General features: G+C 53.0%; 2 protein-coding genes across 2 annotated transcripts; one reads left to right on the forward strand and one right to left on the reverse strand.

The window, feature by feature from the left end:
- On the forward strand, positions 1 to 6,316 carry LOC148821485 (40-kDa huntingtin-associated protein-like). The gene is made up of 12 exons (XM_088930913.1): positions 1 to 89; positions 1,284 to 1,330; positions 1,655 to 1,727; positions 2,558 to 2,717; positions 2,834 to 2,902; positions 2,995 to 3,115; positions 3,881 to 3,973; positions 4,285 to 4,349; positions 4,504 to 4,585; positions 4,778 to 4,824; positions 5,181 to 5,236; positions 5,326 to 6,316. The coding sequence occupies exons 1-12, from the start codon at positions 1 to 3 to the stop codon at positions 5,405 to 5,407; spliced, it is 984 nt and encodes a 327-aa protein (XP_088787039.1). The 3' UTR covers positions 5,408 to 6,316.
- On the reverse strand, positions 6,306 to 25,884 carry LOC148821486 (uncharacterized). Its single transcript, XM_088930942.1, has 6 exons — positions 25,016 to 25,884; positions 24,494 to 24,772; positions 9,829 to 9,944; positions 9,649 to 9,738; positions 9,208 to 9,294; positions 6,306 to 8,154 (listed from the first exon to the last, which is right to left on the reverse strand). The coding sequence occupies exons 1-6, from the start codon at positions 25,068 to 25,070 to the stop codon at positions 8,092 to 8,094; spliced, it is 690 nt and encodes a 229-aa protein (XP_088787068.1). The 5' UTR covers positions 25,071 to 25,884; the 3' UTR covers positions 6,306 to 8,091.
- Positions 25,885 to 25,915: the final 31 nt, after the last annotated feature.

A 25,915-nucleotide genomic window follows, 5' to 3' on the forward strand; every position in this document is an offset into this window, starting at 1 on the left:
ATGAGAAGACGTCGTTTGCCCTCAGTGAAGATGGCGGCAGAGGGAGATTTCCTGGTGCGCTACCGAGCTGTTTCCAATAAACTGAAAAAGTGAGCAGATATTTTTATTTACCTGTTGGGTTTCGGGTTTAAATTAAGGCACGTCTGTATTAAAAAAGTAAATTCTGAATTTCTCCAATATTGTTGAACGTGGACAAAATCTTCAACAGACCGTGTATCAGGAGATTAACATGGTTGCATTTGTGTTACGCTGCGTCTTCTATCGACACAATGCGTCGCATTATTGTCCCCTAGAAAAAGGTGATTTACACACTTGCAGTGTAGACGTGATTTTTCGGTTTGAATTTCAGATTGAATATGACTATAAAAAATGAGTTGTGTCACAACACGCCTGTTATTTTGTCGCGTTGCTACTCTGATGCGGTAACGGTGGTAGTTCGCAGTAGTCCTGTTTAATTCAAGATGGTTTATTGGCATGACCAATGAGTAAAATCAGTGTTGCCAAAGCAAAACAAATACAATCAACAGAAAATGTTACTGTTACTCATAGCATTAACATAAAATGTTAGTTACCTGTTACTCTGATGCGGCGAGGGTGGTAGTTGGCGGTAGCCCTGTTACTCTGATGGGGCGAGGGTGGTAGTTTGTGGTAGCCCTGGTACTCTGATGCGGCGAGGGTGGTAGTTTGTGGTAGCCCTGGTACTCTGATGCGGCGAGGGTGGTAGTTGGCGGTAGCCCTGTTACTGTCATGCGGCGAGGGTGGTAGTTGGCGGTAGCCCTGTTACTGTCATGCGGCGAGGGTGGTAGTTGGCGGTAGCCCTGTTACTGTCATGCAACGAGGGTGGTAGTTGGCGGTAGCCCTGTTACTCTGATGCGGCGAGGGTGCTAGTTCGCAGTAGCCCTGGTACTCTGATGCGGCGAGGGTGGTAGTTTGTGGTAGCCCTGGTACTCTGATGGGGCGAGGGTGGTAGTTTGTGGTAGCCCTGTTACTGTCATGCGGCGAGGGTGCTAGTTCGCGGTAGCCCTGTTACTGTCATGCGGCGAGGGTGGTAGTTGGCGGTAGCCCTGTTACTGTCATGCGGCGAGGGTGGTAGTTGGCGGTAGCCCTGTTACTCTGATGCGGCGAGGGTGCTAGTTCGCAGTAGCCCTGGTACTCTGATGCGGCGAGGGTGGTAGTTGGCGGTAGCCCTGTTACTGTCATGCGGCGAGGGTGGTAGTTCGCGGTAGCCCTGGTACTCTGATGCTGTCCTAACTGTGTCCGGTCGGGATGTCCCTCTCTTCCAGGCGTTTCCTGCGGAAGCCCAATGTGGCGGAAGCCAGCGAGCAGTTCGGTGAGCAGTGGGAATGACGATGGCGCTTTAGGAACGATGACCACCGGAGTGATAAGGACTCCGCAGAGCTCCCCCCCCCCCAAGGGGATCGGCTTCCTGTAGTCCCGACGTTCACGTTCACGGCAATGCCACGTCCTGGTCATCTAGCGCTGACTGACCCCATGATGACCGGTCCTAGATGGACCCTATCTTGCAGTGACCGGCCCTGCACTGGCCCCAGGACCAGTCTGAGACTGACCCCAGTGCTGCAGTGACCGGCCCTGGACTGACCCCAGTGCCCGCAGTGACCGGCCCTGGACTGACCCTATGCTGTTGTGTCTTCAGGTCAGCTGGCCAAGGAGCTGCAGCAGCAGGACTGTCTCCAGTACGCTGCCTTCTGCAAGCTGGCCACTGCCCGGTACGTCAGAACCTCTGCCACTTCCTGCACCTGTCTGTCAGCTCTCTGTCGTCCTGCACTGTCTCCTGCTGACCGCTAGAGACCCGTCTCACTGCTCCTCCCTCATCACTGTCCTACTCTGTCCTACTCTCGGTGCAGTGTCAGTGTACAGTAGTGTGCAGGAGGAGTGTGTGTATTAACCCCTCTCTCTCAGTGCAGTGTCAGTGTACAGTAGTGTGCAGGAGGAGTGTGTGTATTAACCCCTCTCTCTCAGTGCAGTGTCAGTGTACAGTAGTGTGCAGGAGGAGTGTGTGTATTAACCCCTCTCTCTCTCAGTGCAGTGTCAGTGTACAGTAGTGTGCAGGAGGAGTGTGTGTATTAGCCCCTCTCTCTCTCGGTGCAGTGTCAGTGTACAGTAGTGTGCAGGAGGAGTGTGTGTATTAACCCCTCTCTCTCTCTCTGTGCAGTGTCAGTGTACAGTAGTGTGCAGGAGGAGTGTGTGTATTAACCCCTCTCTCTCAGTGCAGTGTCAGTGTACAGCAGTGTGCAGGAGGAGTGTGTGTATTAACCCCTCTCTCTCTCAGTGCAGTGTCAGTGTACAGTAGTGTGCAGGAGGAGTGTGTGTATTAACCCCTCTCTCTCAGTGCAGTGTCAGTGTACAGTAGTGTGCAGGAGGAGTGTGTGTATTAACCCCTCTCTCTCTCAGTGCAGTGTCAGTGTACAGTAGTGTGCAGGAGGAGTGTGTGTATTAACCCCTCTCTCTCTCTCTGTGCAGTGTCAGTGTACAGTAGTGTGCAGGAGGAGTGTGTGTATTAAGCCCTCTCTCTCAGTGACCTGTCTGTGTGTCTCAGCTGTGAACAGACCCTCTTCAATGCCCCTGGGGAGGCCCTTGCTCTGACGGAGGCCGGCCGCCTGTTCCTGCAGTCGGAGTGGGAGACCCAGGCTCTGCGAGCCCCAGGCTTCCAGGAGCACCTGCAGGCCGCCATCAACTGCTACAGCTTCGCCATCAAGGTGGGCCGAGGGAGAGGGTCTGAGCACAGGGCTTGTGTGTTGAGTTGTGTTGCATGTTGACCTGCATGCGCTGTGTTGTGTGTGTTGTATATTGAGCTGTGTGTGCTGTCTTGCAGGTGTACATTGAGGTGAACCAGCCTGTAATGGCCGCCAGCCTGTGCCTGGAGCTGGGCAATGCGCTCAAGGTAACTCCAGCTCCCTCTCTTGCACCTGCCCTTCGAGTTTCCCGTCTGACCGGTCAGTGGCTGGGCGGCTGACTGCTGTCGTATGCCTACAGGAGATGAACAAGCCAGCAGAGGCCATCGTCCACTTCCAGAGAGCGGCCGAGCTGCAGAGCCAGACCCCCATCGAGAGCCTGCTGTCCCTGGGCCAGCTGGCCTCCTGCAAAATACTGACCCGTGAGTCTGCACAGTGCGCAGCAGTCTGATCCACTCCAGGTGTGACAGTGCTGTCAGTCAGACTCCCAGTGCGCAGCAGTCTGATCCACTCCAGGTGTGACAGTGCTGTCAGACTCCCAGTGCGCAGCAGTCTGATCCACTCCAGGGTTTACAGTGCTGTCAGTCAGACTCTCAGTGCGCAGCAGTCTGATCCCCTCCAGGGTTTACAGTGCTGTCAGTCAGACTCCCAGTGCACAGCAGTCTGATCCGCTCCAGGTGTGACAGTGCTGTCAGTCAGACTCCCAGTGCGCAGCAGTCTGATCCACTCCAGGTGTGACAGTGCTGTCAGTCAGACTCCCAGTGCGCAGCAGTCTGATCCACTCCAGGTGTGACAGTGCTGTCAGTCAGACTCCCAGTGCGCAATAGTCTGATCCACTCCAGGGTTTACAGTGCTGTCAGTCAGACTCTCAGTGCGCAGCAGTCTGATCCCCTCCAGGTGTGACAGTGCTGTCAGTCAGACTCCCAGTGCGCAGCAGTCTGATCCACTCCAGGGTTTACAGTGCTGTCAGTCAGACTCTCAGTGCGCAGCAGTCTGATCCGCTCCAGGTGTGACAGTGCTGTCAGACAGACTCCCAGTGCGCAGCAGTCTGATCCCCTCCAGGGTTTACTGCCCTCTGCATGTGTTACAATCGAGCAGGAAAATGAGATTATTGTTCGTGAGCTGCAGCCCTTCTCCCTGTGCAGATATGGCTCTAACAGGAGAGCTGCTGTGCCCTCCTCTCTCAGGTGACTATGATGGAGCCCTGGCGGTGCTGACAGACATGCAGTTCCTGGCTCAGGAGGGAGGCCTGCAGGTCCCTGGACACAACACTCCTGTGGGTGAGTGACTGCCTGACCCACTCCCACACTGTCCACTGACGGCTGCAGTCCTGCAGGGCTCCTGTCTCCCTGCACCCCCGTTCTCCCAGTACTCCCTTCTCTCCTCTGTTTCCCTACACCCCCTGTCTCTCCCCTCTGTACCCCCTTTCTCTCAGGGCTCCTGTCTCCCTGCACCCCCTGTCTCCCAATACTCCTGTCTCTCCTCTGACTCTCTGCACCCCCTGTCTCTCAGGGCTCCTGTCTCTCCTCTGTACCCTCTGTCTGTCACTGCTCCTGTCTCTCAGTACTCCTGTCTCTCCTCTGTCTCCCAGGTGCGTTCCTGGATATTGTTGCTTGCTGTGAGATCTCCAGAGTCCTCCTGCTCATGCTGCTGGAGGTGAGACTGACACTGACTGTCCGAGGGGGTGCTGGAGGCGAGAGACTGACACTGACTGTCCGAGGGGGTGCTGGAGGCGAGAGACTGACACTGACTGTCTGACGGGGTGCTGGAGGTGAGACTGACACTGACTGTCTGTCTTACTTCCTGCCAGCCTCCTCCTCAGAAGCTGCTGCCGGAGCATGCACAGACTCTGGAGAGATACGCCTGGGAGTCCTTTGACTCCCACAGCCAGGGTCAGTCTGCCTGTCAGCCTGTCTCCGCCTCCTGTCTGTCTCTCTGTGTCCTGTCTATGTCCCTGTGTGGAGAGCTGCCGGTCTGTCTGTCTGCGTCCCTGTGTGGAGAGCTGCCGGTCTGTCTGTCTCTCTGTGTGGAGAGCTGCTGGTCTGTCTGTGTGTGAAGCTCTCTCTCTCATGTGTGTCTTTCAGTAACGTTCCTGCCTGAAAATGTCTTCTTGCTCCTGCAGTCTGTAGTGGTGAGTCTGCAGCCTCCTTCACTCTGACCCGACACCCCGAACTGCACTGACCCCACTAACTGGACAGACAGAGACAGAGACTGGACACTGCAGCTGGAGAGAGGATAGAGTCACCCAGAGCCCCACACTGACACCCTTCATCATCATCATCACTCCTGAACAGACCCTCAGTCTGTAACAACACGTCTGCACCTCTGTGTCCTGTGTCAGGGTGACAGTGGGGTTACAGACAGAGACTGGACACTGGAGCTGGAGAGAGGATAGAGTCACCCAGAGCCCCACACTGACACCCCATCTTGAAGTGTGAAGATGTCAGTACCTCCTTTACCAATTAATTTCTGTGGGTTAATTTGCAGATGGCTTGTCAAGAAAAGGATATTGAGTCTCTGAAGTCGTTGCAGACAGAGTTGTGGTAAGACGGTCTCCTCCGTGTCCAGTAGGCTCTGTATTGCCCCCTCTCTCAGTGCAGTCTGTGTTCTCACCCTGATCTCTGCTTCTCAGGCCTCTCCTGTCTCCAGAGCAGAACCATCTCCTTCACCTGGTGGTGCAGGAGAGAGTCGCCCCCTCTGGTCAGGGCATTTAACACAGCCTGCCCCATGCAGGGGCAGCAGCAGCAGCAGCAGGACCGAGCGCTGCTGCCCCGAGCTCTTCCTGCAGTGGGGCCTGGGGTGAGTGAGGGCTGGCCAGGGGAGCCCAGCGCTGGCCGGACAGTCACAGCCAGCCCTCCCTCTCGGCTCCGTCCTTAAAGACTTGAGAGGAAGAACAAGAATCGATTCAGCTGCTTGTGAAGTGGAGTTTCTTCTCCTGCACCTGACCGGCCCGCGGGCCGCTGAGGGGTCTGGGTTCAGCCCTGAGGGGGTCTGGGTTCAGTCCTGAGGGGTCTAGGGGCAGTTCTGACCGGTCAGCAGGATGCTGAGGGGTCTGTGTTCGGTCCTGAGGGGTCTAGGGGCAGTCCTGACCGGTCAGCAGGATGCTCAGGGGTCTGGGTTCGGTCCTGAGGGGTCTAGGGGCAGTCCTGACCGGTCAGCAGGACGCCGAGGGGTCTGGGTTCAGTCCTGACTGGTCAGCAGGAGGTTAGTCGTGGACACTGGAGCAGTTTTGTTGGACTGTGGTCTTCAAGCTGAACTGGGCCTCCAGCCAAAGGAAGTGTTACAGAACCGTGTGGCTCGACCCACATCCTGGACCGGAGTTTCTGAAGCCCTTGTGTGTTCATGTTACTGAGTGTCTTCATTTGTACTGTGGTTCTGTGGGCTAATTACTGGGAAAACGATGCAGAGTCCCACTGTGTAGCTGTCCGATTCACTCCTGGTGTTACTACAAGCTCACAGGGGAAGAAAGGAGACCACCTGCAATTAACCCCCTGTTTCCCAGAGTAAGGACTGCAGGTAACCGCTGGAGTGGCCCAGCCTGCTGTGCACCAGGAGTCAGATGGGCTCCCCTGGCGTGAGTCTTTCACGTGTAAATAAATGATACAAAGGCACTTTCTGGAGGCTCTCTGTGATCCCAGATGTTGTTTGTTTAATGGGTTACATAGTGTGGGAAAAACGTTTTACAGCCTGAGCTACTTCGTGTTGTTGGCGCCCCCTTGTGGCTGTGTCTGGTTTGGGGTCTGGCTTTCTTGGGGTTCTCTCGGTCTCTCTGGCCGGTTCCCTGCGGCGGCTGTCGGGGAGGTGTGGGAGTCCAGGAGCAGCGCCCAGCGAGAGAGAGAGAGCTGTGTGAGCGGCACACAGTCCTGACAGTGCCTGCGGCGCAGGGGGGCGTGAGGCCGGCAGTCAGACCCCCCTCACTGTGGACAATCTGCTTCTCTCCGAATTGCACTGAGAGGGGAGGAGCAAACAGCTTCATGCGCGTGACTGATGAATTACTGCTCCAAAGCACAGAGAATTGACACAGCATGAGACGTTTACACCCCACTCTCAGTCCCCCTGTCTCCCATTCTCTCTCACAGCCTCCCGGTCTCTGTCTCACTCTCTCTTACTGGTCTTGCTGTAACCTCTCTGTCTCACTCTCCTCAGCGGGAGGAGTCTGTGTGTTAACCTCTCTGTCTCACTCTCTCTTACTGGTCTTGCTGTAACCTCTTTGTCTCACTCTCCTCAGTGGGAGGAGTCTGTGTGTTAACCTCTCTGTCTCACTCTCCTCAGCGGGAGGAGTCTGTGTGTTAACCTCTCTGTCTCTTTCTCTGGCTGGAGGAGTCTGTGTGTTAACCTCTCTGTCTCACTCTCTTACTGGTCTTGCTGTAACCTCTCTGTCTCACTCTCCTCAGTGGGAGGAGTCTGTGTGTTAACCTCTCTGTCTCACTCTCTTCAGCGGGAGGAGTCTGTGTGTTAACCTCTCTGTCTCACTCTCCTCAGCGGGAGGAGTCTGTGTGTTAACCTCTCTGTCTCACTCTCTCTTACTGGTCTTGCTGTAACCTCTCTGTCTCACTCTCCTCAGTGGGAGGAGTCTGTGTGTTAACCTCTCTGTCTCACTCTCTTCAGCGGGAGGAGTCTGTGTGTTAACCTCTCTGTCTCACTCTCCTCAGCGGGAGGAGTCTGTGTGTTAACCTCTCTGTCTCACTCTCTCTTACTGGTCTTGCTGTAACCTCTCTGTCTCACTCTCCTCAGTGGGAGGAGTCTGTGTGTTAACCTCTCTGTCTCACTCTCCTCAGCGGGAGGAGTCTGTGTGTTAACCTCTCTGTCTCACTCTTACTGGTCTTGCTGTAACCTCTCTGTCTCACTCTCCTCAGCGGGAGGAGTCTGTGTGTTAACCTCTCTGTCTCACTCTCCTCAGCGGGAGGAGTCTGTGTGTTAACCTCTCTGTCTCTTTCTCTGGCTGGAGGAGTCTGTGTGTTAACCTCTCTGTCTCCCTGGTTCTGTCTCTGTCTCCTCCCTCCCTCTCTCTCTCCGGCTGTCTTGTGTGTCCGGGGCTGTGCTGTTGTAGAAACATTGTTCCTGTTTCTCTGAAACTTCCCTAAAATGTCGTTGTGCTGCTGCAGCTCAGAGGAGTGACCCCACACCCAGGGAGAGAGGGAGGGAGGGGGAGACCCAGGGGACAAAGGGCAGAGCTGCTCCTGTTCTCCGTGATTCACCAGTCTCATCCCGCGGTTTCCTGGAGATTCCCAGAGACTCAGAGCTTCTGTGTCCAACTGACCAGACTGTTTCGTGGTGCCTGCCCCCACCACTCTCTAGGTAAAGAAGGGCATCCTGCACAGAGCCCTTGACTGAATACAGGGGGGGTTCGGTTCTGCCGCTGTGATGAGCAGGCCCGACAGGCGGAGCTGGGAATCCTTCACAGGTTTTCGTAGACGGTTTCGAAGAGACCGTCCCCTCCGCTGGGTTGAGGCTGGGCAGCCTGGAGAGAGAGGAAGAGGAGTCACTACTGACCACCGGGGCTCTGATAGACCACAGTGTAAGACCTGGAGTGGATCAGACTGCTGCGCACTGGGAGTGTGACTGACAGCACTGTCACACCTGGAGTGGATCAGACTGCTGCGCACTGGGAGTCTGACTGACAGCACTGTCACACCTGGAGTGGATCAGACTGCTGCGCACTGGGAGTCTGACTGACAGCACTGTAAACCCTGGAGTGGATCAGACTGCTGCGCACTGGGAGTCTGACTGACAGCACTGTCACACCTGGAGTGGATCAGACTGCTGCGCACTGGGAGTCTGACTGGCAGCACTGTAAACCCTGGAGTGGATCAGACTGCTGCGCACTGGGAGTCTGACTGACAGCACTGTCAACCCTGGAGTGGATCAGACTGCTGCCCACTGGGAGTCTGACTGACAGCACTGTAAACCCTGGAGTGGATCAGACTGCTGCGCACTGGGAGTCTGACTGACAGCACTGTCAACCCTGGAGTGGATCAGACTGCTGCGCACTGGGAGTCTGACTCACAGCACTGTCACACCTGGAGCGGATCAGACTGCTGTGCACTGGGAGTCTGACTGACAGCACTGTCAACCCTGGAGTGGATCAGACTGCTGCGCACTGGGAGTCTGACTCACAGCACTGTCACACCTGGAGTGGATCAGACTGCTGCGCACTGGGAGTCTGACTGACAGCACTGTCAACCCTGGAGTGGATCAGACTGCTGCGCACTGGGAGTCTGACTGACAGCACTGTAAACCCTGGAGTGGATCAGACTACTGCGCACTGGGAGTCTGACTGACAGCACTGTCACACCTGGAGTGGATCAGACTGCTGCGCACTGGGAGTCTGACTGACAGCACTGTCACACCTGGAGTGGATCAGACTGCTGCGCACTGGGAGTCTGACTGACAGCACTGTCACACCTGGAGTGGATCAGACTGCTGTGCACTGGGAGTCTGACTGACAGCACTGTCACACCTGGAGCGGATCAGACTGCTGTGCACTGGGAGTCTGATGATGATGATAACTCACCGGATTTACTTTCCTCTTCCTCCCCTCATCCTTCCGAGTGGCGGGGCTGATGGTGTTGTAGATGGAGGGATTGTGGGGCTCCAGCGCCTAGTTTGGGGGAAAGGGAGAGAGACAGGGAGAAAAGTTATCGGCAGACCAGTGTTCATGATGCTGGAAGACACTGGCAGAGTTACCCTGCGGACCTGTTCAGTGCCGACGGTGGACCTCTACCCAGAGAGCACAGGAGAGAACGTCAGAGGAGCAGTTCCAGCTGAGAGCAGCAGGAGGCGTGTCTACACAAAGGGAGGTGGGAGAGTGGAACAAGGGCCCAGCCATGTTATTCAAACCGATACCCTGGGCACTTTCCGGAAAGAGCTGGGTGAGAGAGTGGCTACCCCCCCAGGCCAGGTGGGGGAGTGGCTCCTCTTGTCCTGGAAACAGGTTGGTCAGGGGGTCACTCACAGTGTACACAGAGCCGGGACGGACCGTCGCCTCCTCGGGCTGGGCCTCCTCCCCGGGGCGGGCCCAGGGCTGTGAGCACGAGCGACACACCTGGAGAGAGGCAGGACGGGTGAGCGTTACCGCCAGGGGACACTCTCGGTGGCCGGGACACGGAGCGGAGCGGGCAGTGTGGACACTCGCCTTCCAGTCCAGCAGCAGGACCAGCGACCCGGCCAGACTGGACAGCAGCAGCGCTGACATCAGGAAGCCCATCACAACCGCAACCACCAAGGAGCGACTCTCCCGAAAGCCTTCATCTGAGAGAGAGAGGGGCTAATACACACACTACTGTACACTACTGTACACTGACACTGCACTGAGAGAGAGAGAGAGAGGGGTTAATACACACACTACTGTACACTACTGTACACTGACACTGCACTGAGAGAGAGAGGGGTTAATACACACACCCCTCCTGCACACTACTGTACACTGACACTGCACTGAGAGAGAGAGGTTAATACACACACTCCTCCTGCACACTACTGTACACTGACACTGCACTGAGAGAGAGAGGGGTTAATACACACACTCCTCCTGCACACTACTGTACACTGACACTGCACTGAGAGAGAGAGGGGTTAATACACACACTCCTCCTGCACACTACTGTACACTGACACTGCACTGAGAGAGAGAGAGAGAGAGGGGTTAATACACACACTGCTGCACACTACTGTACACTGACACTGCACTGAGAGAGAGGGGTTAATACACACACTCCTCCTGCACACTACTGTACACTGACACTGCACTGAGAGAGAGGGGGGTTAATACACACACTCCTCCTGCACACTACTGTACACTGACACTGCACTGAGAGAGAGGGGCTAATACACACTCCTCCTGCACACTACTGTACACTGACACTGCACTGAGAGAGAGAGAGGGGTTAATACACACACTACTGTACACTACTGTACACTGACACTGCACTGAGAGAGAGAGGGGGGTTAATACACACACTACTGTACACTACTGTACACTGACACTGCACTGAGAGAGAGAGAGGGGTTAATACACACACTACTGTACACTACTGTACACTGACACTGCACTGAGAGAGAGAGGGGTTAATACACACACTCCTCCTGCACACTACTGTACACTGACACTGCACTGAGAGAGAGAGGGGTTAATACACACACTCCTCCTGCACACTACTGTACACTGACACTGCACTGAGAGAGAGAGAGAGAGAGGGGTTAATACACACACTGCTGCACACTACTGTACACTGACACTGCACTGAGAGAGAGGGGTTAATACACACACTCCTCCTGCACACTACTGTACACTGACACTGCACTGAGAGAGAGAGGGGTTAATACACACACTCCTCCTGCACACTACTGTACACTGACACTGCACTGAGAGAGAGAGGGGCTAATACACACACTCCTCCTGCACACTACTGTACACTGACACTGCACTGAGAGAGAGAGGGGTTAATACACACACTGCTGTACACTACTGTACACTGACACTGCACTGAGAGAGAGGGGGGTTAATACACACACTACTGGACACTGACACTGCACTGAGAGAGAGAGGGGTTAATACACACACTACTGTACACTGACACTGCCCTGAGAGAGAGAGAGGGGTTAATACACACACTCCTCCTGCACACTACTGTACACTGACACTGCACTGAGAGAGAGAGGGGTTAATACACACACTCCTCCTGCACACTACTGTACACTGACACTGCACTGAGAGAGAGAGGGGTTAATACACACACTCCTCCTGCACACTACTGTACACTGACACTGCACTGAGAGAGAGGGGTTAATACACACACTCCTCCTGCACACTACTGTACACTGACACTGCACTGAGAGAGAGAGGGGTTAATACACACACTCCTCCTGCACACTACTGTACACTGACACTGCCCTGAGAGAGAGAGGGGTTAATAGACACACTCCTCCTGCACACTACTGTACACTGACACTGCACTGAGAGAGAGGGGTTAATACACACACTCCTCCTGCACACTACTGTACACTGACACTGCACCGAGAGAGAGAGGGGTTAATACACACACTCCTCCTGCATACTACTGCACACTGACACTGCACTGAGAGAGAGGGGTTAATACACACACTACTGTACACTACTGTACACTGACACTGCACTGAGAGAGAGGGGTTAATACACACACTCCTCCTGCACACTACTGTACACTGACACTGCACTGAGAGAGAGAGGGGTTAATACACACACTCCTCCTGCACACTACTGTACACTGACACTGCACTGAGAGAGAGAGGGGTTAATACACACACTCCTCCTGCACACTACTGTACACTGACACTGCACTGAGAGAGAGAGGGGTTAATACACACACTCCTCCTGCACACTACTGTACACTGACACTGCCCTGAGAGAGAGAGGGGTTAATAGACACACTCCTCCTGCACACTACTGTACACTGACACTGCACTGAGAGAGAGGGGTTAATACACACACTCCTCCTGCACACTACTGTACACTGACACTGCACCGAGAGAGAGAGGGGTTAATACACACACTCCTCCTGCATACTACTGCACACTGACACTGCACTGAGAGAGAGGGGTTAATACACACACTACTGTACACTACTGTACACTGACACTGCACTGAGAGAGAGGGGCTAATACACACACTCCTCCTGCACACTACTGTACACTGACACTGCACTGAGAGAGAGAGGGGTTAATACACACACTCCTCCTGCACACTACTGTACACTGACACTGCACTGAGAGAGAGAGGGGTTAATACACACACTCCTCCTGCACACTACTGTACACTGACACTGCACTGAGAGAGAGGGGTTAATACACACACTCCTCCTGCACACTACTGTACACTGACACTGCACTGAGAGAGAGAGGGGTTAATACACACACTCCTCCTGCACACTACTGTACACTGACACTGCACTGAGAGAGAGAGAGGGGTTAATACACACACTCCTCCTGCACACTACTGTACACTGACACTGCACTGAGAGAGAGGGGTTAATACACACACTCCTCCTGCACACTACTGTACACTGACACTGCACTGAGAGAGAGAGAGGGGTTAATACACACACTCCTCCTGCACACTACTGTACACTGACACTGCACTGAGAGAGAGAGGGGTTAATACACACACTCCTCCTGCACACTACTGTACACTGACACTGCACTGAGAGAGAGGGGTTAATACACACACTCCTCCTGCACACTACTGTACACTGACACTGCACTGAGAGAGAGAGGGGTTAATACACACACTCCTCCTGCACACTACTGTACACTGACACTGCACTGAGAGAGAGAGGGGTTAATACACACACTCCTCCTGCACACTACTGTACACTGACACTGCACTGAGAGAGAGAGGGGTTAATACACACACTCCTCCTGCACACTACTGTACACTGACACTGCACTGAGAGAGAGGGGTTAATACACACACTCCTCCTGCACACTACTGTACACTGACACTGCACTGAGAGAGAGGGGTTAATACACACACTCCTCCTGCACACTACTGTACACTGACACTGCACTGAGAGAGAGAGGGGTTAATACACACACTCCTCCTGCACACTACTGTACACTGACACTGCACTGAGAGAGAGAGGGGTTAATACACACACTCCTCCTGCACACTACTGTACACTGACACTGCACTGAGAGAGAGAGGGGTTAATACACACACTCCTCCTGCACACTACTGTACACTGACACTGCACTGAGAGAGAGGGGTTAATACACACACTCCTCCTGCACACTACTGTACACTGACACTGCACTGAGAGAGAGGGGTTAATACACACACTCCTCCTGCACACTACTGTACACTGACACTGCACTGAGAGAGAGAGGGGTTAATACACACACTCCTCCTGCACACTACTGTACACTGACACTGCACTGAGAGAGAGGGGTTAATACACACACTCCTCCTGCACACTACTGTACACTGACACTGCACTGAGAGAGAGAGAGGGGTTAATACACACACTCCTCCTGCACACTACTGTACACTGACACTGCACTGAGAGAGAGAGGGGTTAATACACACACTCCTCCTGCACACTACTGTACACTGACACTGCACTGAGAGAGAGAGAGGTTAATACACACACTCCTCCTGCACACTACTGTACACTGACACTGCACTGAGAGAGAGGGGTTAATACACACACTCCTCCTGCACACTACTGTACACTGACACTGCACTGAGAGAGAGAGGGGTTAATACACACTCCTCCTGCACACTACTGTACACTGACACTGCACTGAGAGAGAGGGGTTAATACACACACTCCTCCTGCACACTACTGTACACTGACACTGCACTGAGAGAGGGGTTAATACACACACTCCTCCTGCACACTACTGTACACTGACACTGCACTGAGAGAGAGAGGTTAATACACACACTCCTCCTGCACACTACTGTACACTGACACTGCACTGAGAGAGAGAGGGGTTAATACACACACTCCTCCTGCACACTACTGTACACTGACACTGCACTGAGAGAGAGAGGGGTTAATACACACACTCCTCCTGCACACTGCTGTACACTGACACTGCACTGAGAGAGAGGGGTTAATACACACACTCCTCCTGCACACTGCTGTACACTGACACTGCACTGAGAGAGGGGTTAATACACACACTCCTCCTGCACACTACTGTACACTGACACTGCACTGAGAGAGAGAGGGGTTAATACACACACTCCTCCTGCACACTACTGTACACTGACACTGCACTGAGAGAGAGAGGGGTTAATACACACACTCCTCCTGCACACTACTGTACACTGACACTGCACTGAGAGAGAGGGGTTAATACACACACTCCTCCTGCACACTACTGTACACTGACACTGCACTGAGAGAGGGGTTAATACACACACTCCTCCTGCACACTACTGTACACTGACACTGCACTGAGAGAGAGAGGTTAATACACACACTCCTCCTGCACACTACTGTACACTGACACTGCACTGAGAGAGAGAGGGGTTAATACACACACTCCTCCTGCACACTACTGTACACTGACACTGCACTGAGAGAGAGAGGGGTTAATACACACACTCCTCCTGCACACTGCTGTACACTGACACTGCACTGAGAGAGAGGGGTTAATACACACACTCCTCCTGCACACTGCTGTACACTGACACTGCACTGAGAGAGGGGTTAATACACACACTCCTCCTGCACACTACTGTACACTGACACTGCACTGAGAGAGAGAGGGGTTAATACACACACTCCTCCTGCACACTACTGTACACTGACACTGCACTGAGAGAGAGAGGGGTTAATACACACACTCCTCCTGCACACTACTGTACACTGACACTGCACTGAGAGAGAGAGGGGTTAATACACACACTCCTCCTGCACACTACTGTACACTGACACTGCACTGAGAGAGAGGGGTTAATACACACACTCCTCCTGCACACTACTGTACACTGACACTGCACTGAGAGAGAGAGGGGTTAATACACACACTCCTCCTGCACACTACTGTACACTGACACTGCACTGAGAGAGAGAGGGGTTAATACACACACTCCTCCTGCACACTACTGTACACTGACACTGCACTGAGAGAGAGAGGGGCTAATACACACACTCCTCCTGCACACTACTGTACACTGACACTGCACTGAGAGAGAGGGGTTAATACACACACTCCTCCTGCACACTACTGTACACTGACACTGCACTGAGAGGAGGGGTTAATACACACACTCCTCCTGCACACTACTGTACACTGACACTGCACTGAGAGAGAGGGGTTAATACACACACTCCTCCTGCACACTACTGTACACTGACACTGCACTGAGAGAGAGGGGTTAATACACACACTCCTCCTGCACACTACTGTACACTGACACTGCACTGAGAGAGAGAGGGGTTAATACACACACTCCTCCTGCACACTACTGTACACTGACACTGCACTGAGAGAGAGAGGGGTTAATACACACACTCCTCCTGCACACTACTGTACACTGACACTGCACTGAGAGAGAGAGGGGTTAATACACACACTCCTCCTGCACACTACTGTACACTGACACTGCACTGAGAGAGAGAGGGGTTAATACACACACTCCTCCTGCACACTACTGTACACTGACACTGCACTGAGAGAGAGAGGGGTTAATACACACACTCCTCCTGCACACTACTGTACACTGACACTGCACTGAGAGAGAGAGAGGGGTTAATACACACACTCATAGTGCTCCTGCACACTACTGTACACTGACACTGCACTGAGAGAGAGAGGGGTTAATACACACACTCCTCCTGCACACTACTGTACACTGACACTGCACTGAGAGAGAGAAGGGTTAATACACACACTCCTCCTGCACACTACTGTACACTGACACTGCACTGAGAGAGAGAGGGGTTAATACACACACTGCTCCTGCACACTGCTGTACACTGACACTGCACTGAGAGAGAGAGAGGGGTTAATACACACACTCCTCCTGCACACTACTGTACACTGACACTGCACTGAGAGAGAGAGGGGTTAATACACGCACTCCTCCTGCACACTACTGTACACTGACACTGCACTGAGAGAGAGAGGGGTTAATACACACACTCCTCCTGCACACTACTGTACACTGACACTGCACTGGAGAGAGGGGTTAATACACACACTCCTCCTGCACACTACTGTACACTGACACTGCACTGAGAGAGAGAGAGGGGTTAATACACACACTCCTCCTGCACACTACTGTACACTGACACTGCACTGAGAGAGAGAGGGGTTAATACACACACTCCTCCTGCACACTACTGTACACTGACACTGCACTGAGAGAGAGAGGGGTTAATACACACACTCCTCCTGCACACTACTGTACACTGACACTGCACTGAGAGAGAGAGGGGTTAATACACACACTCCTCCTGCACACTACTGTACACTGACACTGCACTGAGAGAGAGAGGGGTTAATACACACACTCCTCCTGCACACTACTGTACACTGACACTGCACTGAGAGAGAGGGGTTAATACACACACTGCTCCTGCACACTACTGTACACTGACACTGCACTGAGAGAGAGAGGGGTTAATACACACACTCCTCCTGCACACTACTGTACACTGACACTGCACTGAGAGAGAGAGGGTTAATACACACACTCCTCCTGCACACTACTGTACACTGACACTGCACTGAGAGAGAGGGGTTAATACACACACTCCTCCTGCACACTACTGTACACTGACACTGCACTGAGAGAGAGAGGGGTTAATACACACACTCCTCCTGCACACTACTGTACACTGACACTGCACTGAGAGAGAGAGGGGTTAATACACACACTCCTCCTGCACACTACTGTACACTGACACTGCACTGAGAGAGAGAGGGGTTAATACACACACTCCTCCTGCACACTACTGTACACTGACACTGCACTGAGAGAGAGAGGGGTTAATACACACACTCCTCCTGCACACTACTGTACACTGACACTGCACTGAGAGAGAGAGGGGTTAATACACACACTCCTCCTGCACACTACTGTACACTGACACTGCACTGAGAGAGAGAGGGGTTAATACACACACTCCTCCTGCACACTACTGTACACTGACACTGCACTGAGAGAGAGAGGGGTTAATACACACACTCCTCCTGCACACTACTGTACACTGACACTGCACTGAGAGAGAGAGGGGTTAATACACACACTCCTCCTGCACACTACTGTACACTGACACTGCACTGAGAGAGAGAGAGGGTTAATACACACACTCCTCCTGCACACTACTGTACACTGACACTGCACTGAGAGAGAGAGGGGTTAATACACACACTCCTCCTGCACACTACTGTACACTGACACTGCACTGACACTGCACTGAGAGAGAGAGGGGTTAATACACACACTCCTCCTGCACACTACTGTACACTGACACTGCACTGAGAGAGAGAGGGGTTAATACACACACTCCTCCTGCACACTACTGTACACTGACACTGCACTGAGAGAGAGAGGGGTTAATACACACACTCCTCCTGCACACTACTGTACACTGACACTGCACTGAGAGAGAGAGGGGTTAATACACACACTCCTCCTGCACACTACTGTACACTGACACTGCACTGAGAGAGAGAGGGGTTAATACACACACTCCTCCTGCACACTACTGTACACTGACACTGCACTGAGAGAGAGAGGGGTTAATACACACACTCCTCCTGCACACTACTGTACACTGACACTGCACTGAGAGAGAGAGGGGTTAATACACACACTCCTCCTGCACACTACTGTACACTGACACTGCACTGAGAGAGAGAGGGGTTAATACACACACTCCTCCTGCACACTACTGTACACTGACACTGCACTGAGAGAGAGAGGGGTTAATACACACACTCCTCCTGCACACTACTGTACACTGACACTGCACTGAGAGAGAGAGGGGTTAATACACACACTCCTCCTGCACACTACTGTACACTGACACTGCACTGAGAGAGAGAGAGGGGTTAATACACACACTCCTCCTGCACACTACTGTACACTGACACTGCACTGAGAGAGAGAGGGGTTAATACACACACTCCTCCTGCACACTACTGTACACTGACACTGCACTGAGAGAGAGAGAGGGGTTAATACACACACTCCTCCTGCACACTACTGTACACTGACACTGCACTGAGAGAGAGAAGGGTTAATACACACACTCCTCCTGCACACTACTGTACACTGACACTGCACTGAGAGAGAGAGGGGTTAATACACACACTCCTCCTGCACACTACTGTACACTGACACTGCACTGAGAGAGAGAGAGGGGTTAATACACACACTCCTCCTGCACACTACTGTACACTGACACTGCACTGAGAGAGAGAGAGGGTTAATACACACACTCCTCCTGCACACTACTGTACACTGACACTGCACTGAGAGAGAGAGGGGTTAATACACACACTCCTCCTGCACACTACTGTACACTGACACTGCACTGAGAGAGAGAGGGGTTAATACACACACTCCTCCTGCACACTACTGTACACTGACACTGCACTGAGAGAGAGAGGGGTTAATACACACACTCCTCCTGCACACTACTGTACACTGACACTGCACTGAGAGAGAGGGGTTAATACACACACTCCTCCTGCACACTACTGTACACTGACACTGCACTGAGAGAGAGGGGTTAATACACACACTCCTCCTGCACACTACTGTACACTGACACTGCACTGAGAGAGAGAGGGTTAATACACACACTCCTCCTGCACACTACTGTACACTGACACTGCACTGAGAGAGAGAGGGGTTAATACACACACTCCTCCTGCACACTACTGTACACTGACACTGCACTGAGAGAGAGGGGGTTAATACACACACTCCTCCTGCACACTACTGTACACTGACACTGCACTGAGAGAGAGAGGGGTTAATACACACACTCCTCCTGCACACTACTGTACACTGACACTGCACTGAGAGAGAGGGGTTAATACACACACTCCTCCTGCACACTACTGTACACTGACACTGCACTGAGAGAGAGGGGTTAATACACACACTCCTCCTGCACACTACTGTACACTGACACTGCACTGAGAGAGAGAGAGGGGTTAATACACACACTCCTCCTGCACACTACTGTACACTGACACTGCACTGAGAAGAGAGGGGTTAATACACACACTCCTCCTGCACACTACTGTACACTGACACTGCACTGAGAGAGAGAGAGGGGTTAATACACACACTCCTCCTGCACACTACTGTACACTGACACTGCACTGAGAGAGGGGTTAATACACACACTCCTCCTGCACACTACTGTACACTGACACTGCACTGAGAGAGAGAGGGGTTAATACACACACTCCTCCTGCACACTACTGTACACTGACACTGCACTGAGAGAGAGAGGGGTTAATACACACACTCCTCCTGCACACTACTGTACACTGACACTGCACTGAGAGAGAGAGGGGTTAATACACACACTCCTCCTGCACACTACTGTACACTGACACTGCACTGAGAGAGAGAGGGGTTAATACACACACTCCTCCTGCACACTACTGTACACTGACACTGCACTGAGAGGAGAGGGGGTTAATACACACACTCCTCCTGCACACTACTGTACACTGACACTGCACTGAGAGAGAGAGGGGTTAATACACACACTCCTCCTGCACACTGCTGTGCACTGAGAGAGAGAGGGTTAATACACACACTCCTCCTGCACACTACTGCACACTGACACTGCACTGAGAGAGAGAGGGGTTAATACACACACTCCTCCTGCACACTACTGTACACTGACACTGCACTGAGAGAGAGAGGGGTTAATACACACACTCCTCCTGCACACTACTGTACACTGACACTGCACTGAGAGAGAGGGGTTAATACACACACTCCTCCTGCACACTACTGTACACTGACACTGCACTGAGAGAGAGGGGTTAATACACACACTCCTCCTGCACACTACTGTACACTGACACTGCACTGAGAGAGAGAGGGGTTAATACACACACTCCTCCTGCACACTACTGTACACTGACACTGCACTGAGAGAGAGGGGTTAATACACACACTCCTCCTGCACACTACTGTACACTGACACTGCACTGAGAGAGAGAGGGGTTAATACACACACTCCTCCTGCACACTACTGTACACTGACACTGCACTGAGAGAGAGAGGGGTTAATACACACACTCCTCCTGCACACTACTGTACACTGACACTGCACTGAGAGAGAGAGGGTTAATACACACACTCCTCCTGCACACTACTGTACACTGACACTGCACTGAGAGAGAGGGGGTTAATACACACACTCCTCCTGCACACTACTGTACACTGACACTGCACTGAGAGAGAGAAAGGGGTAATACACACACTCCTCCTGCACACTACTGTACACTGACACTGCACTGAGAGAGAGGGGTTAATACACACACTCCTCCTGCACACTACTGTACACTGACACTGCACTGAGAGAGAGAGGGGTTAATACACACACTCCTCCTGCACACTACTGTACACTGACACTGCACTGAGAGAGAGAGAAGGGGTTAATACACACACTCCTCCTGCACACTACTGTACACTGACACTGCACTGAGAGAGAGAGGGGTTAATACACACACTCCTCCTGCACACTACTGTACACTGACACTGCACTGAGAGAGAGAGGGGGGTTAATACACACACTCCCTCCTGCACACTACTGTACACTGACACTGCACTGAGAGAGAGAGGGGTTAATACACACACTCCTCCTGCACACTACTGCACACTGACACTGCACTGAGAGAGAGAGGGGTTAATACACACACTCCTCCTGTACACTGACACTGCACTGAGAGAGAGAGGGGTTAATACACACACTCCTCCTGCCCATACTTGTACACTGACACTGCACTGAGAGAGAGGGGCTAATACACACACTCCTCCTGCACACTACTGTACACTGACACAGCACTGAGAGAGGGGTTAATACACACACTCCTCCTGCACACTACTGTACACTGACACTGCACTGAGAGAGAGAGAGAGGTTAATACACACACTCCTCCTGCACACTACTGTACACTGACACTGCACTGAGAGAGAGGGGTTAATACACACACTCCTCCTGCACACTACTGTACACTGACACTGCACTGAGAGAGAGGGGTTAATACACACACTCCTCCTGCACACTACTGTACACTGACACTGCACTGAGAGAGAGGGGTTAATACACACACTCCTCCTGCACACTACTGTACACTGACACAGCACTGAGAGAGAGAGGGGTAATACACACACTCCTCCTGCACAATACTGTACACTGACACTGCACTGAGAGAGAGAGGGGTTAATACACACACTCCTCCTGCACACTACTGTACACTGACACTGCACTGAGAGAGAGAGGGGTTAATACACACACTCCTCCTGCACACTACTGTACACTGACACTGCACTGAGAGAGAGAGGGGTTAATACACACACTCCTCCTGCACACTACTGTACACTGACACTGCACTGAGAGAGAGAGGGGGTTAATACACACACTCCTCCTGCACACTACTGTACACTGACACTGCACTGAGAGAGAGAGAGGGGTTAATACACACACTCCTCCTGCACACTACTGTACACTGACACTGCACTGAGAGAGAGGGGTTAATACACACACTCCTCCTGCACACTACTGTACACTGACACTGCACTGAGTGAGAGGGGTTAATACACACACTCCTCCTGCACACTACTGTACACTGATACTGCACTGAGAGAGAGGGGTTAATACACACACTCCTCCTGCACACTACTGTACACTGACACTGCACTGAGAGAGAGAGGGGTTAATACACACACTCCTCCTGCACACTACTGTACACTGACACTGCACTGAGAGAGAGAGGGGTTAATACACACACTCCTCCTGCACACTACTGTACACTGACACTGCACTGAGAGAGAGAGGGGGTTAATACACACACTCCTCCTGCACACTACTGTACACTGACACTGCACTGAGAGAGAGAGAGGGGTTAATACACACACTCCTCCTGCACACTACTGTACACTGACACTGCACTGAGAGAGAGGGGGTTAATACACACACTCCTCCTGCACACTACTGTACACTGACACTGCACTGAGAGAGAGAGGGGGGTTAATACACACACTCCTCCTGCACACTACTGTACACTGACACTGCACTGAGAGAGAGAGAGAGAGAGAGAGGGTTAATACACCCTACTGTACACTGAGAGAGAGAGAGGGGTTAATACACACACTCCTCCTGCACACTACTGTACACTGACACTGCACTGAGAGAGAGAGGGGTTAATACACACACTCCTCCTGCACACTACTGTACACTGACACTGCACTGAGAGAGAGAGGGGGGTTAATACACACACTCCTCCTGCACACTACTGTACACTGACACTGCACTGAGAGAGAGGGGTTAATACACACACTCCTCCTGCACACTACTGTACACTGACACTGCACTGAGAGAGAGAGAGGGGTTAATACACACACTCCTCCTGCACACTACTGTACACTGACACTGCACTGAGAGAGAGAGGGGTTAATACACACACTCCTCCTGCACACTCCTGTACACTGACACTGCACTGAGAGAGAGGGGTTAATACACACACTCCTCCTGCACACTACTGTACACTGACACTGCACTGAGAGAGAGGGGTTAATACACACACTCCTCCTGCACACTACTGTACACTGACACTGCACTGAGAGAGAGGGGTTAATACACACACTCCTCCTGCACACTACTGTACACTGACACTGCACTGAGAGAGAGGGGTTAATACACACACTCCTCCTGCACACTACTGTACACTGACACTGCACTGAGAGAGAGGGGCTAATACACACACTCCTCCTGCACACTACTGTACACTGACACTGCACTGAGAGAGGGGGGTTAATACACACACTCCTCCTGCACACTACTGTACACTGACACTGCACTGAGAGAGAGAGGGGTTAATACACACACTCCTCCTGCACACTACTGTACACTGACACTGCACTGAGAGAGAGAGGGGTTAATACACACACTCCTCCTGCACACTACTGTACACTGACCCTGCACTGAGAGAGAGAGGGGTTAATACACACACTCCTCCTGCACACTACTGTACACTGACACTGCACTGAGAGAGGGGTTAATACACACACTCCTCCTGCACACTACTGTACACTGACACTGCACTGAGAGAGGGGGGTTAATACACACACTCCTCCTGCACACTACTGTACACTGACACTGCACTGAGAGAGAGAGGGGTTAATACACACACTCCTCCTGCACACTACTGTACACTGACACTGCACTGAGAGAGAGAGGGGCTAATACACACACTCCTCCTGCACACTACTGTACACTGACACTGCACTGAGAGAGGGGGGTTAATACACACACTCCTCCTGCACACTACTGTACACTGACACTGCACTGAGAGAGAGAGGGGTTAATACACACACTCCTCCTGCACACTACTGTACACTGACACTGCACTGAGAGAGAGAGGGGTTAATACACACACTCCTCCTGCACACTACTGTACACTGACACTGCACTGAGAGAGAGAGGGGTTAATACACACACTCCTCCTGCACACTACTGTATACTGCCACTGCACTGAGAGAGAGGGGTTAATACACACACTCCTCCTGCACACTACTGTACACTGACACTGCACTGAGAGAGAGAGGTTAATACACACACTCCTCCTGCACACTACTGTACACTGACACTGCACTGAGAGAGAGAGGGGTTAATACACACACTCCTCCTGCACACTACTGTACACTGACACTGCACTGAGAGAGAGAGGTTAATACACACACTCCTCCTGCACACTGCTGTACACTGACACTGCACTGAGAGAGAGAGGGGTTAATACACACACTCCTCCTGCACACTGCTGTACACTGACACTGCACTGAGAGAGAGAGGGGTTAATACACACACTCCTCCTGCACACTGCTGTACACTGACACTGCACTGAGAGAGAGAGGGGTTAATACACACACTCCTCCTGCACACTGCTGTACACTGACACTGCACTGAGAGAGAGGGGTTAATACACACACTCCTCCTGCACACTGCTGTACACTGACACTGCACTGAGAGAGAGGGGTTAATACACACACTCCTCCTGCACACTGCTGTACACTGAGAGAGAGGGGGGGTGAGGTGTGTGCTCACCTCTGACCAGCAAGTAGGCGCTGTCCTGGCCGCTGTCCCCTCTGGAGGTGAAGGTGCAGCTGTAGGGTCCGCTGGAGGACGAGTTCTCCGCCTGCACGGCCAGAACCCAGACGGCCCCCTGGTCCGGTGTCGCCGGGCCTATCTGGGTCAGGCTGTGCCAGCAGTTGATGGTGCTGATGGTCCGGTTCGGGGGCAGCTGGACAGTGAATCTGAACCTCACGTGTTCCCCAGCCAGGGCCACAAGAATCGGGTCTCCCTGCAGGTGTACCAGCAGCAGACCTGCAGGAGAGGAGCCTGAGTCTCGGACCGGTCCGGACCAGAGCCTGTGACACAGCTCGGACACCTCAGCTGTTGTGTTGTCATAGTGATGCTGCACAGATCCCAGCTCCGTACCCCCCCCGAGCAGAGGAAGGAGCTAAGCGCCTGGCCCCAGACTCCCCGGCTCCCCGCGGCCCTGTGTCGGACCCTTCGGAGACTCGGACCCGGCCGGACAGACAGTTTCCAATGCTCAACTCCACCTACCGTCAGCTGTGACCGCAGAGGAAAGGAGGCTGGCGAGGAGGAGGAGAGACAGCATTTCCGTGGCAACGACAAGCAGGCCTCCTCCTTCCAGAGGGCGTCTCTCTCCTCGAGCCTGTGTCTCTCTCTCGCTGTCCCCGTCCCTCTCAGTCTCTCTCCTCGACCCTGTCTCTCTCTCTCTCACTGTCCCCGTCCCTCTCAGTCTCTCTCCTCGAGCCTGTGTCTCTCTCTCTCACTGTCCCCGTCCCTCTCAGTCTCTCTCCTCGAGCCTGTGTCTCTCTCTCGCTGTCCCCGTCCCTCTCAGTCTCTCTTCTCGAGCCTGTGTCTCTCTCTCTCGCTGTTCTCTGTCCCTCTCAGTCTCTCTCCTCGAGCCTGTGTCTCTCTCTCTCACTGTCCCCGTCCCTCTCAGTCTCTCTCCTCGAGCCTGTGTCTCTCTCTCGCTGTCCCCGTCCCTCTCAGTCTCTCTTCTCGAGCCTGTGTCTCTCTCTCTCGCTGTTCTCTGTCCCTCTCAGTCTCTCTCCTCGAGCCTGTGTCTCTCTCTCGCTGTCCCCGTCCCTCTCAGTCTCTCTCCTCGAGCCTGTGTCTCTCTCTCGCTGTCCCCGTCCCTCTCAGTCTCTCTCCTCGAGTCTGTGTCTCTCTCTCTCGCTGTTCTCTGTCCCTCTCAGTCTCTCTCCTCGAGCCTGTGTCTCTCTCTCGCTGTCCCCGTCCCTCTCTCCTCGAGTCTGTCTCGCTTTCTCTCGCTGTCCCCGTCTCTCTCCTCAGGCCTGGGTCTCTTTCTCTCGCTGTAACCTGTCTCTTCCTCTTGCTGGAGAAGTCTGTGTATTAGCCTCTCTGTCTCTGTCTCCTCCCTCTCTCTCTCTGGCTGTCTTGTGTGTCCGGGGCTGTGCTGTTGTAGAAACATTG

This window comes from Atractosteus spatula, chromosome 13, assembly GCF_055471065.1.
Source record: "Atractosteus spatula isolate fAtrSpa1 chromosome 13, fAtrSpa1.hap1, whole genome shotgun sequence".
NCBI lineage: Eukaryota > Metazoa > Chordata > Actinopteri > Semionotiformes > Lepisosteidae > Atractosteus > Atractosteus spatula.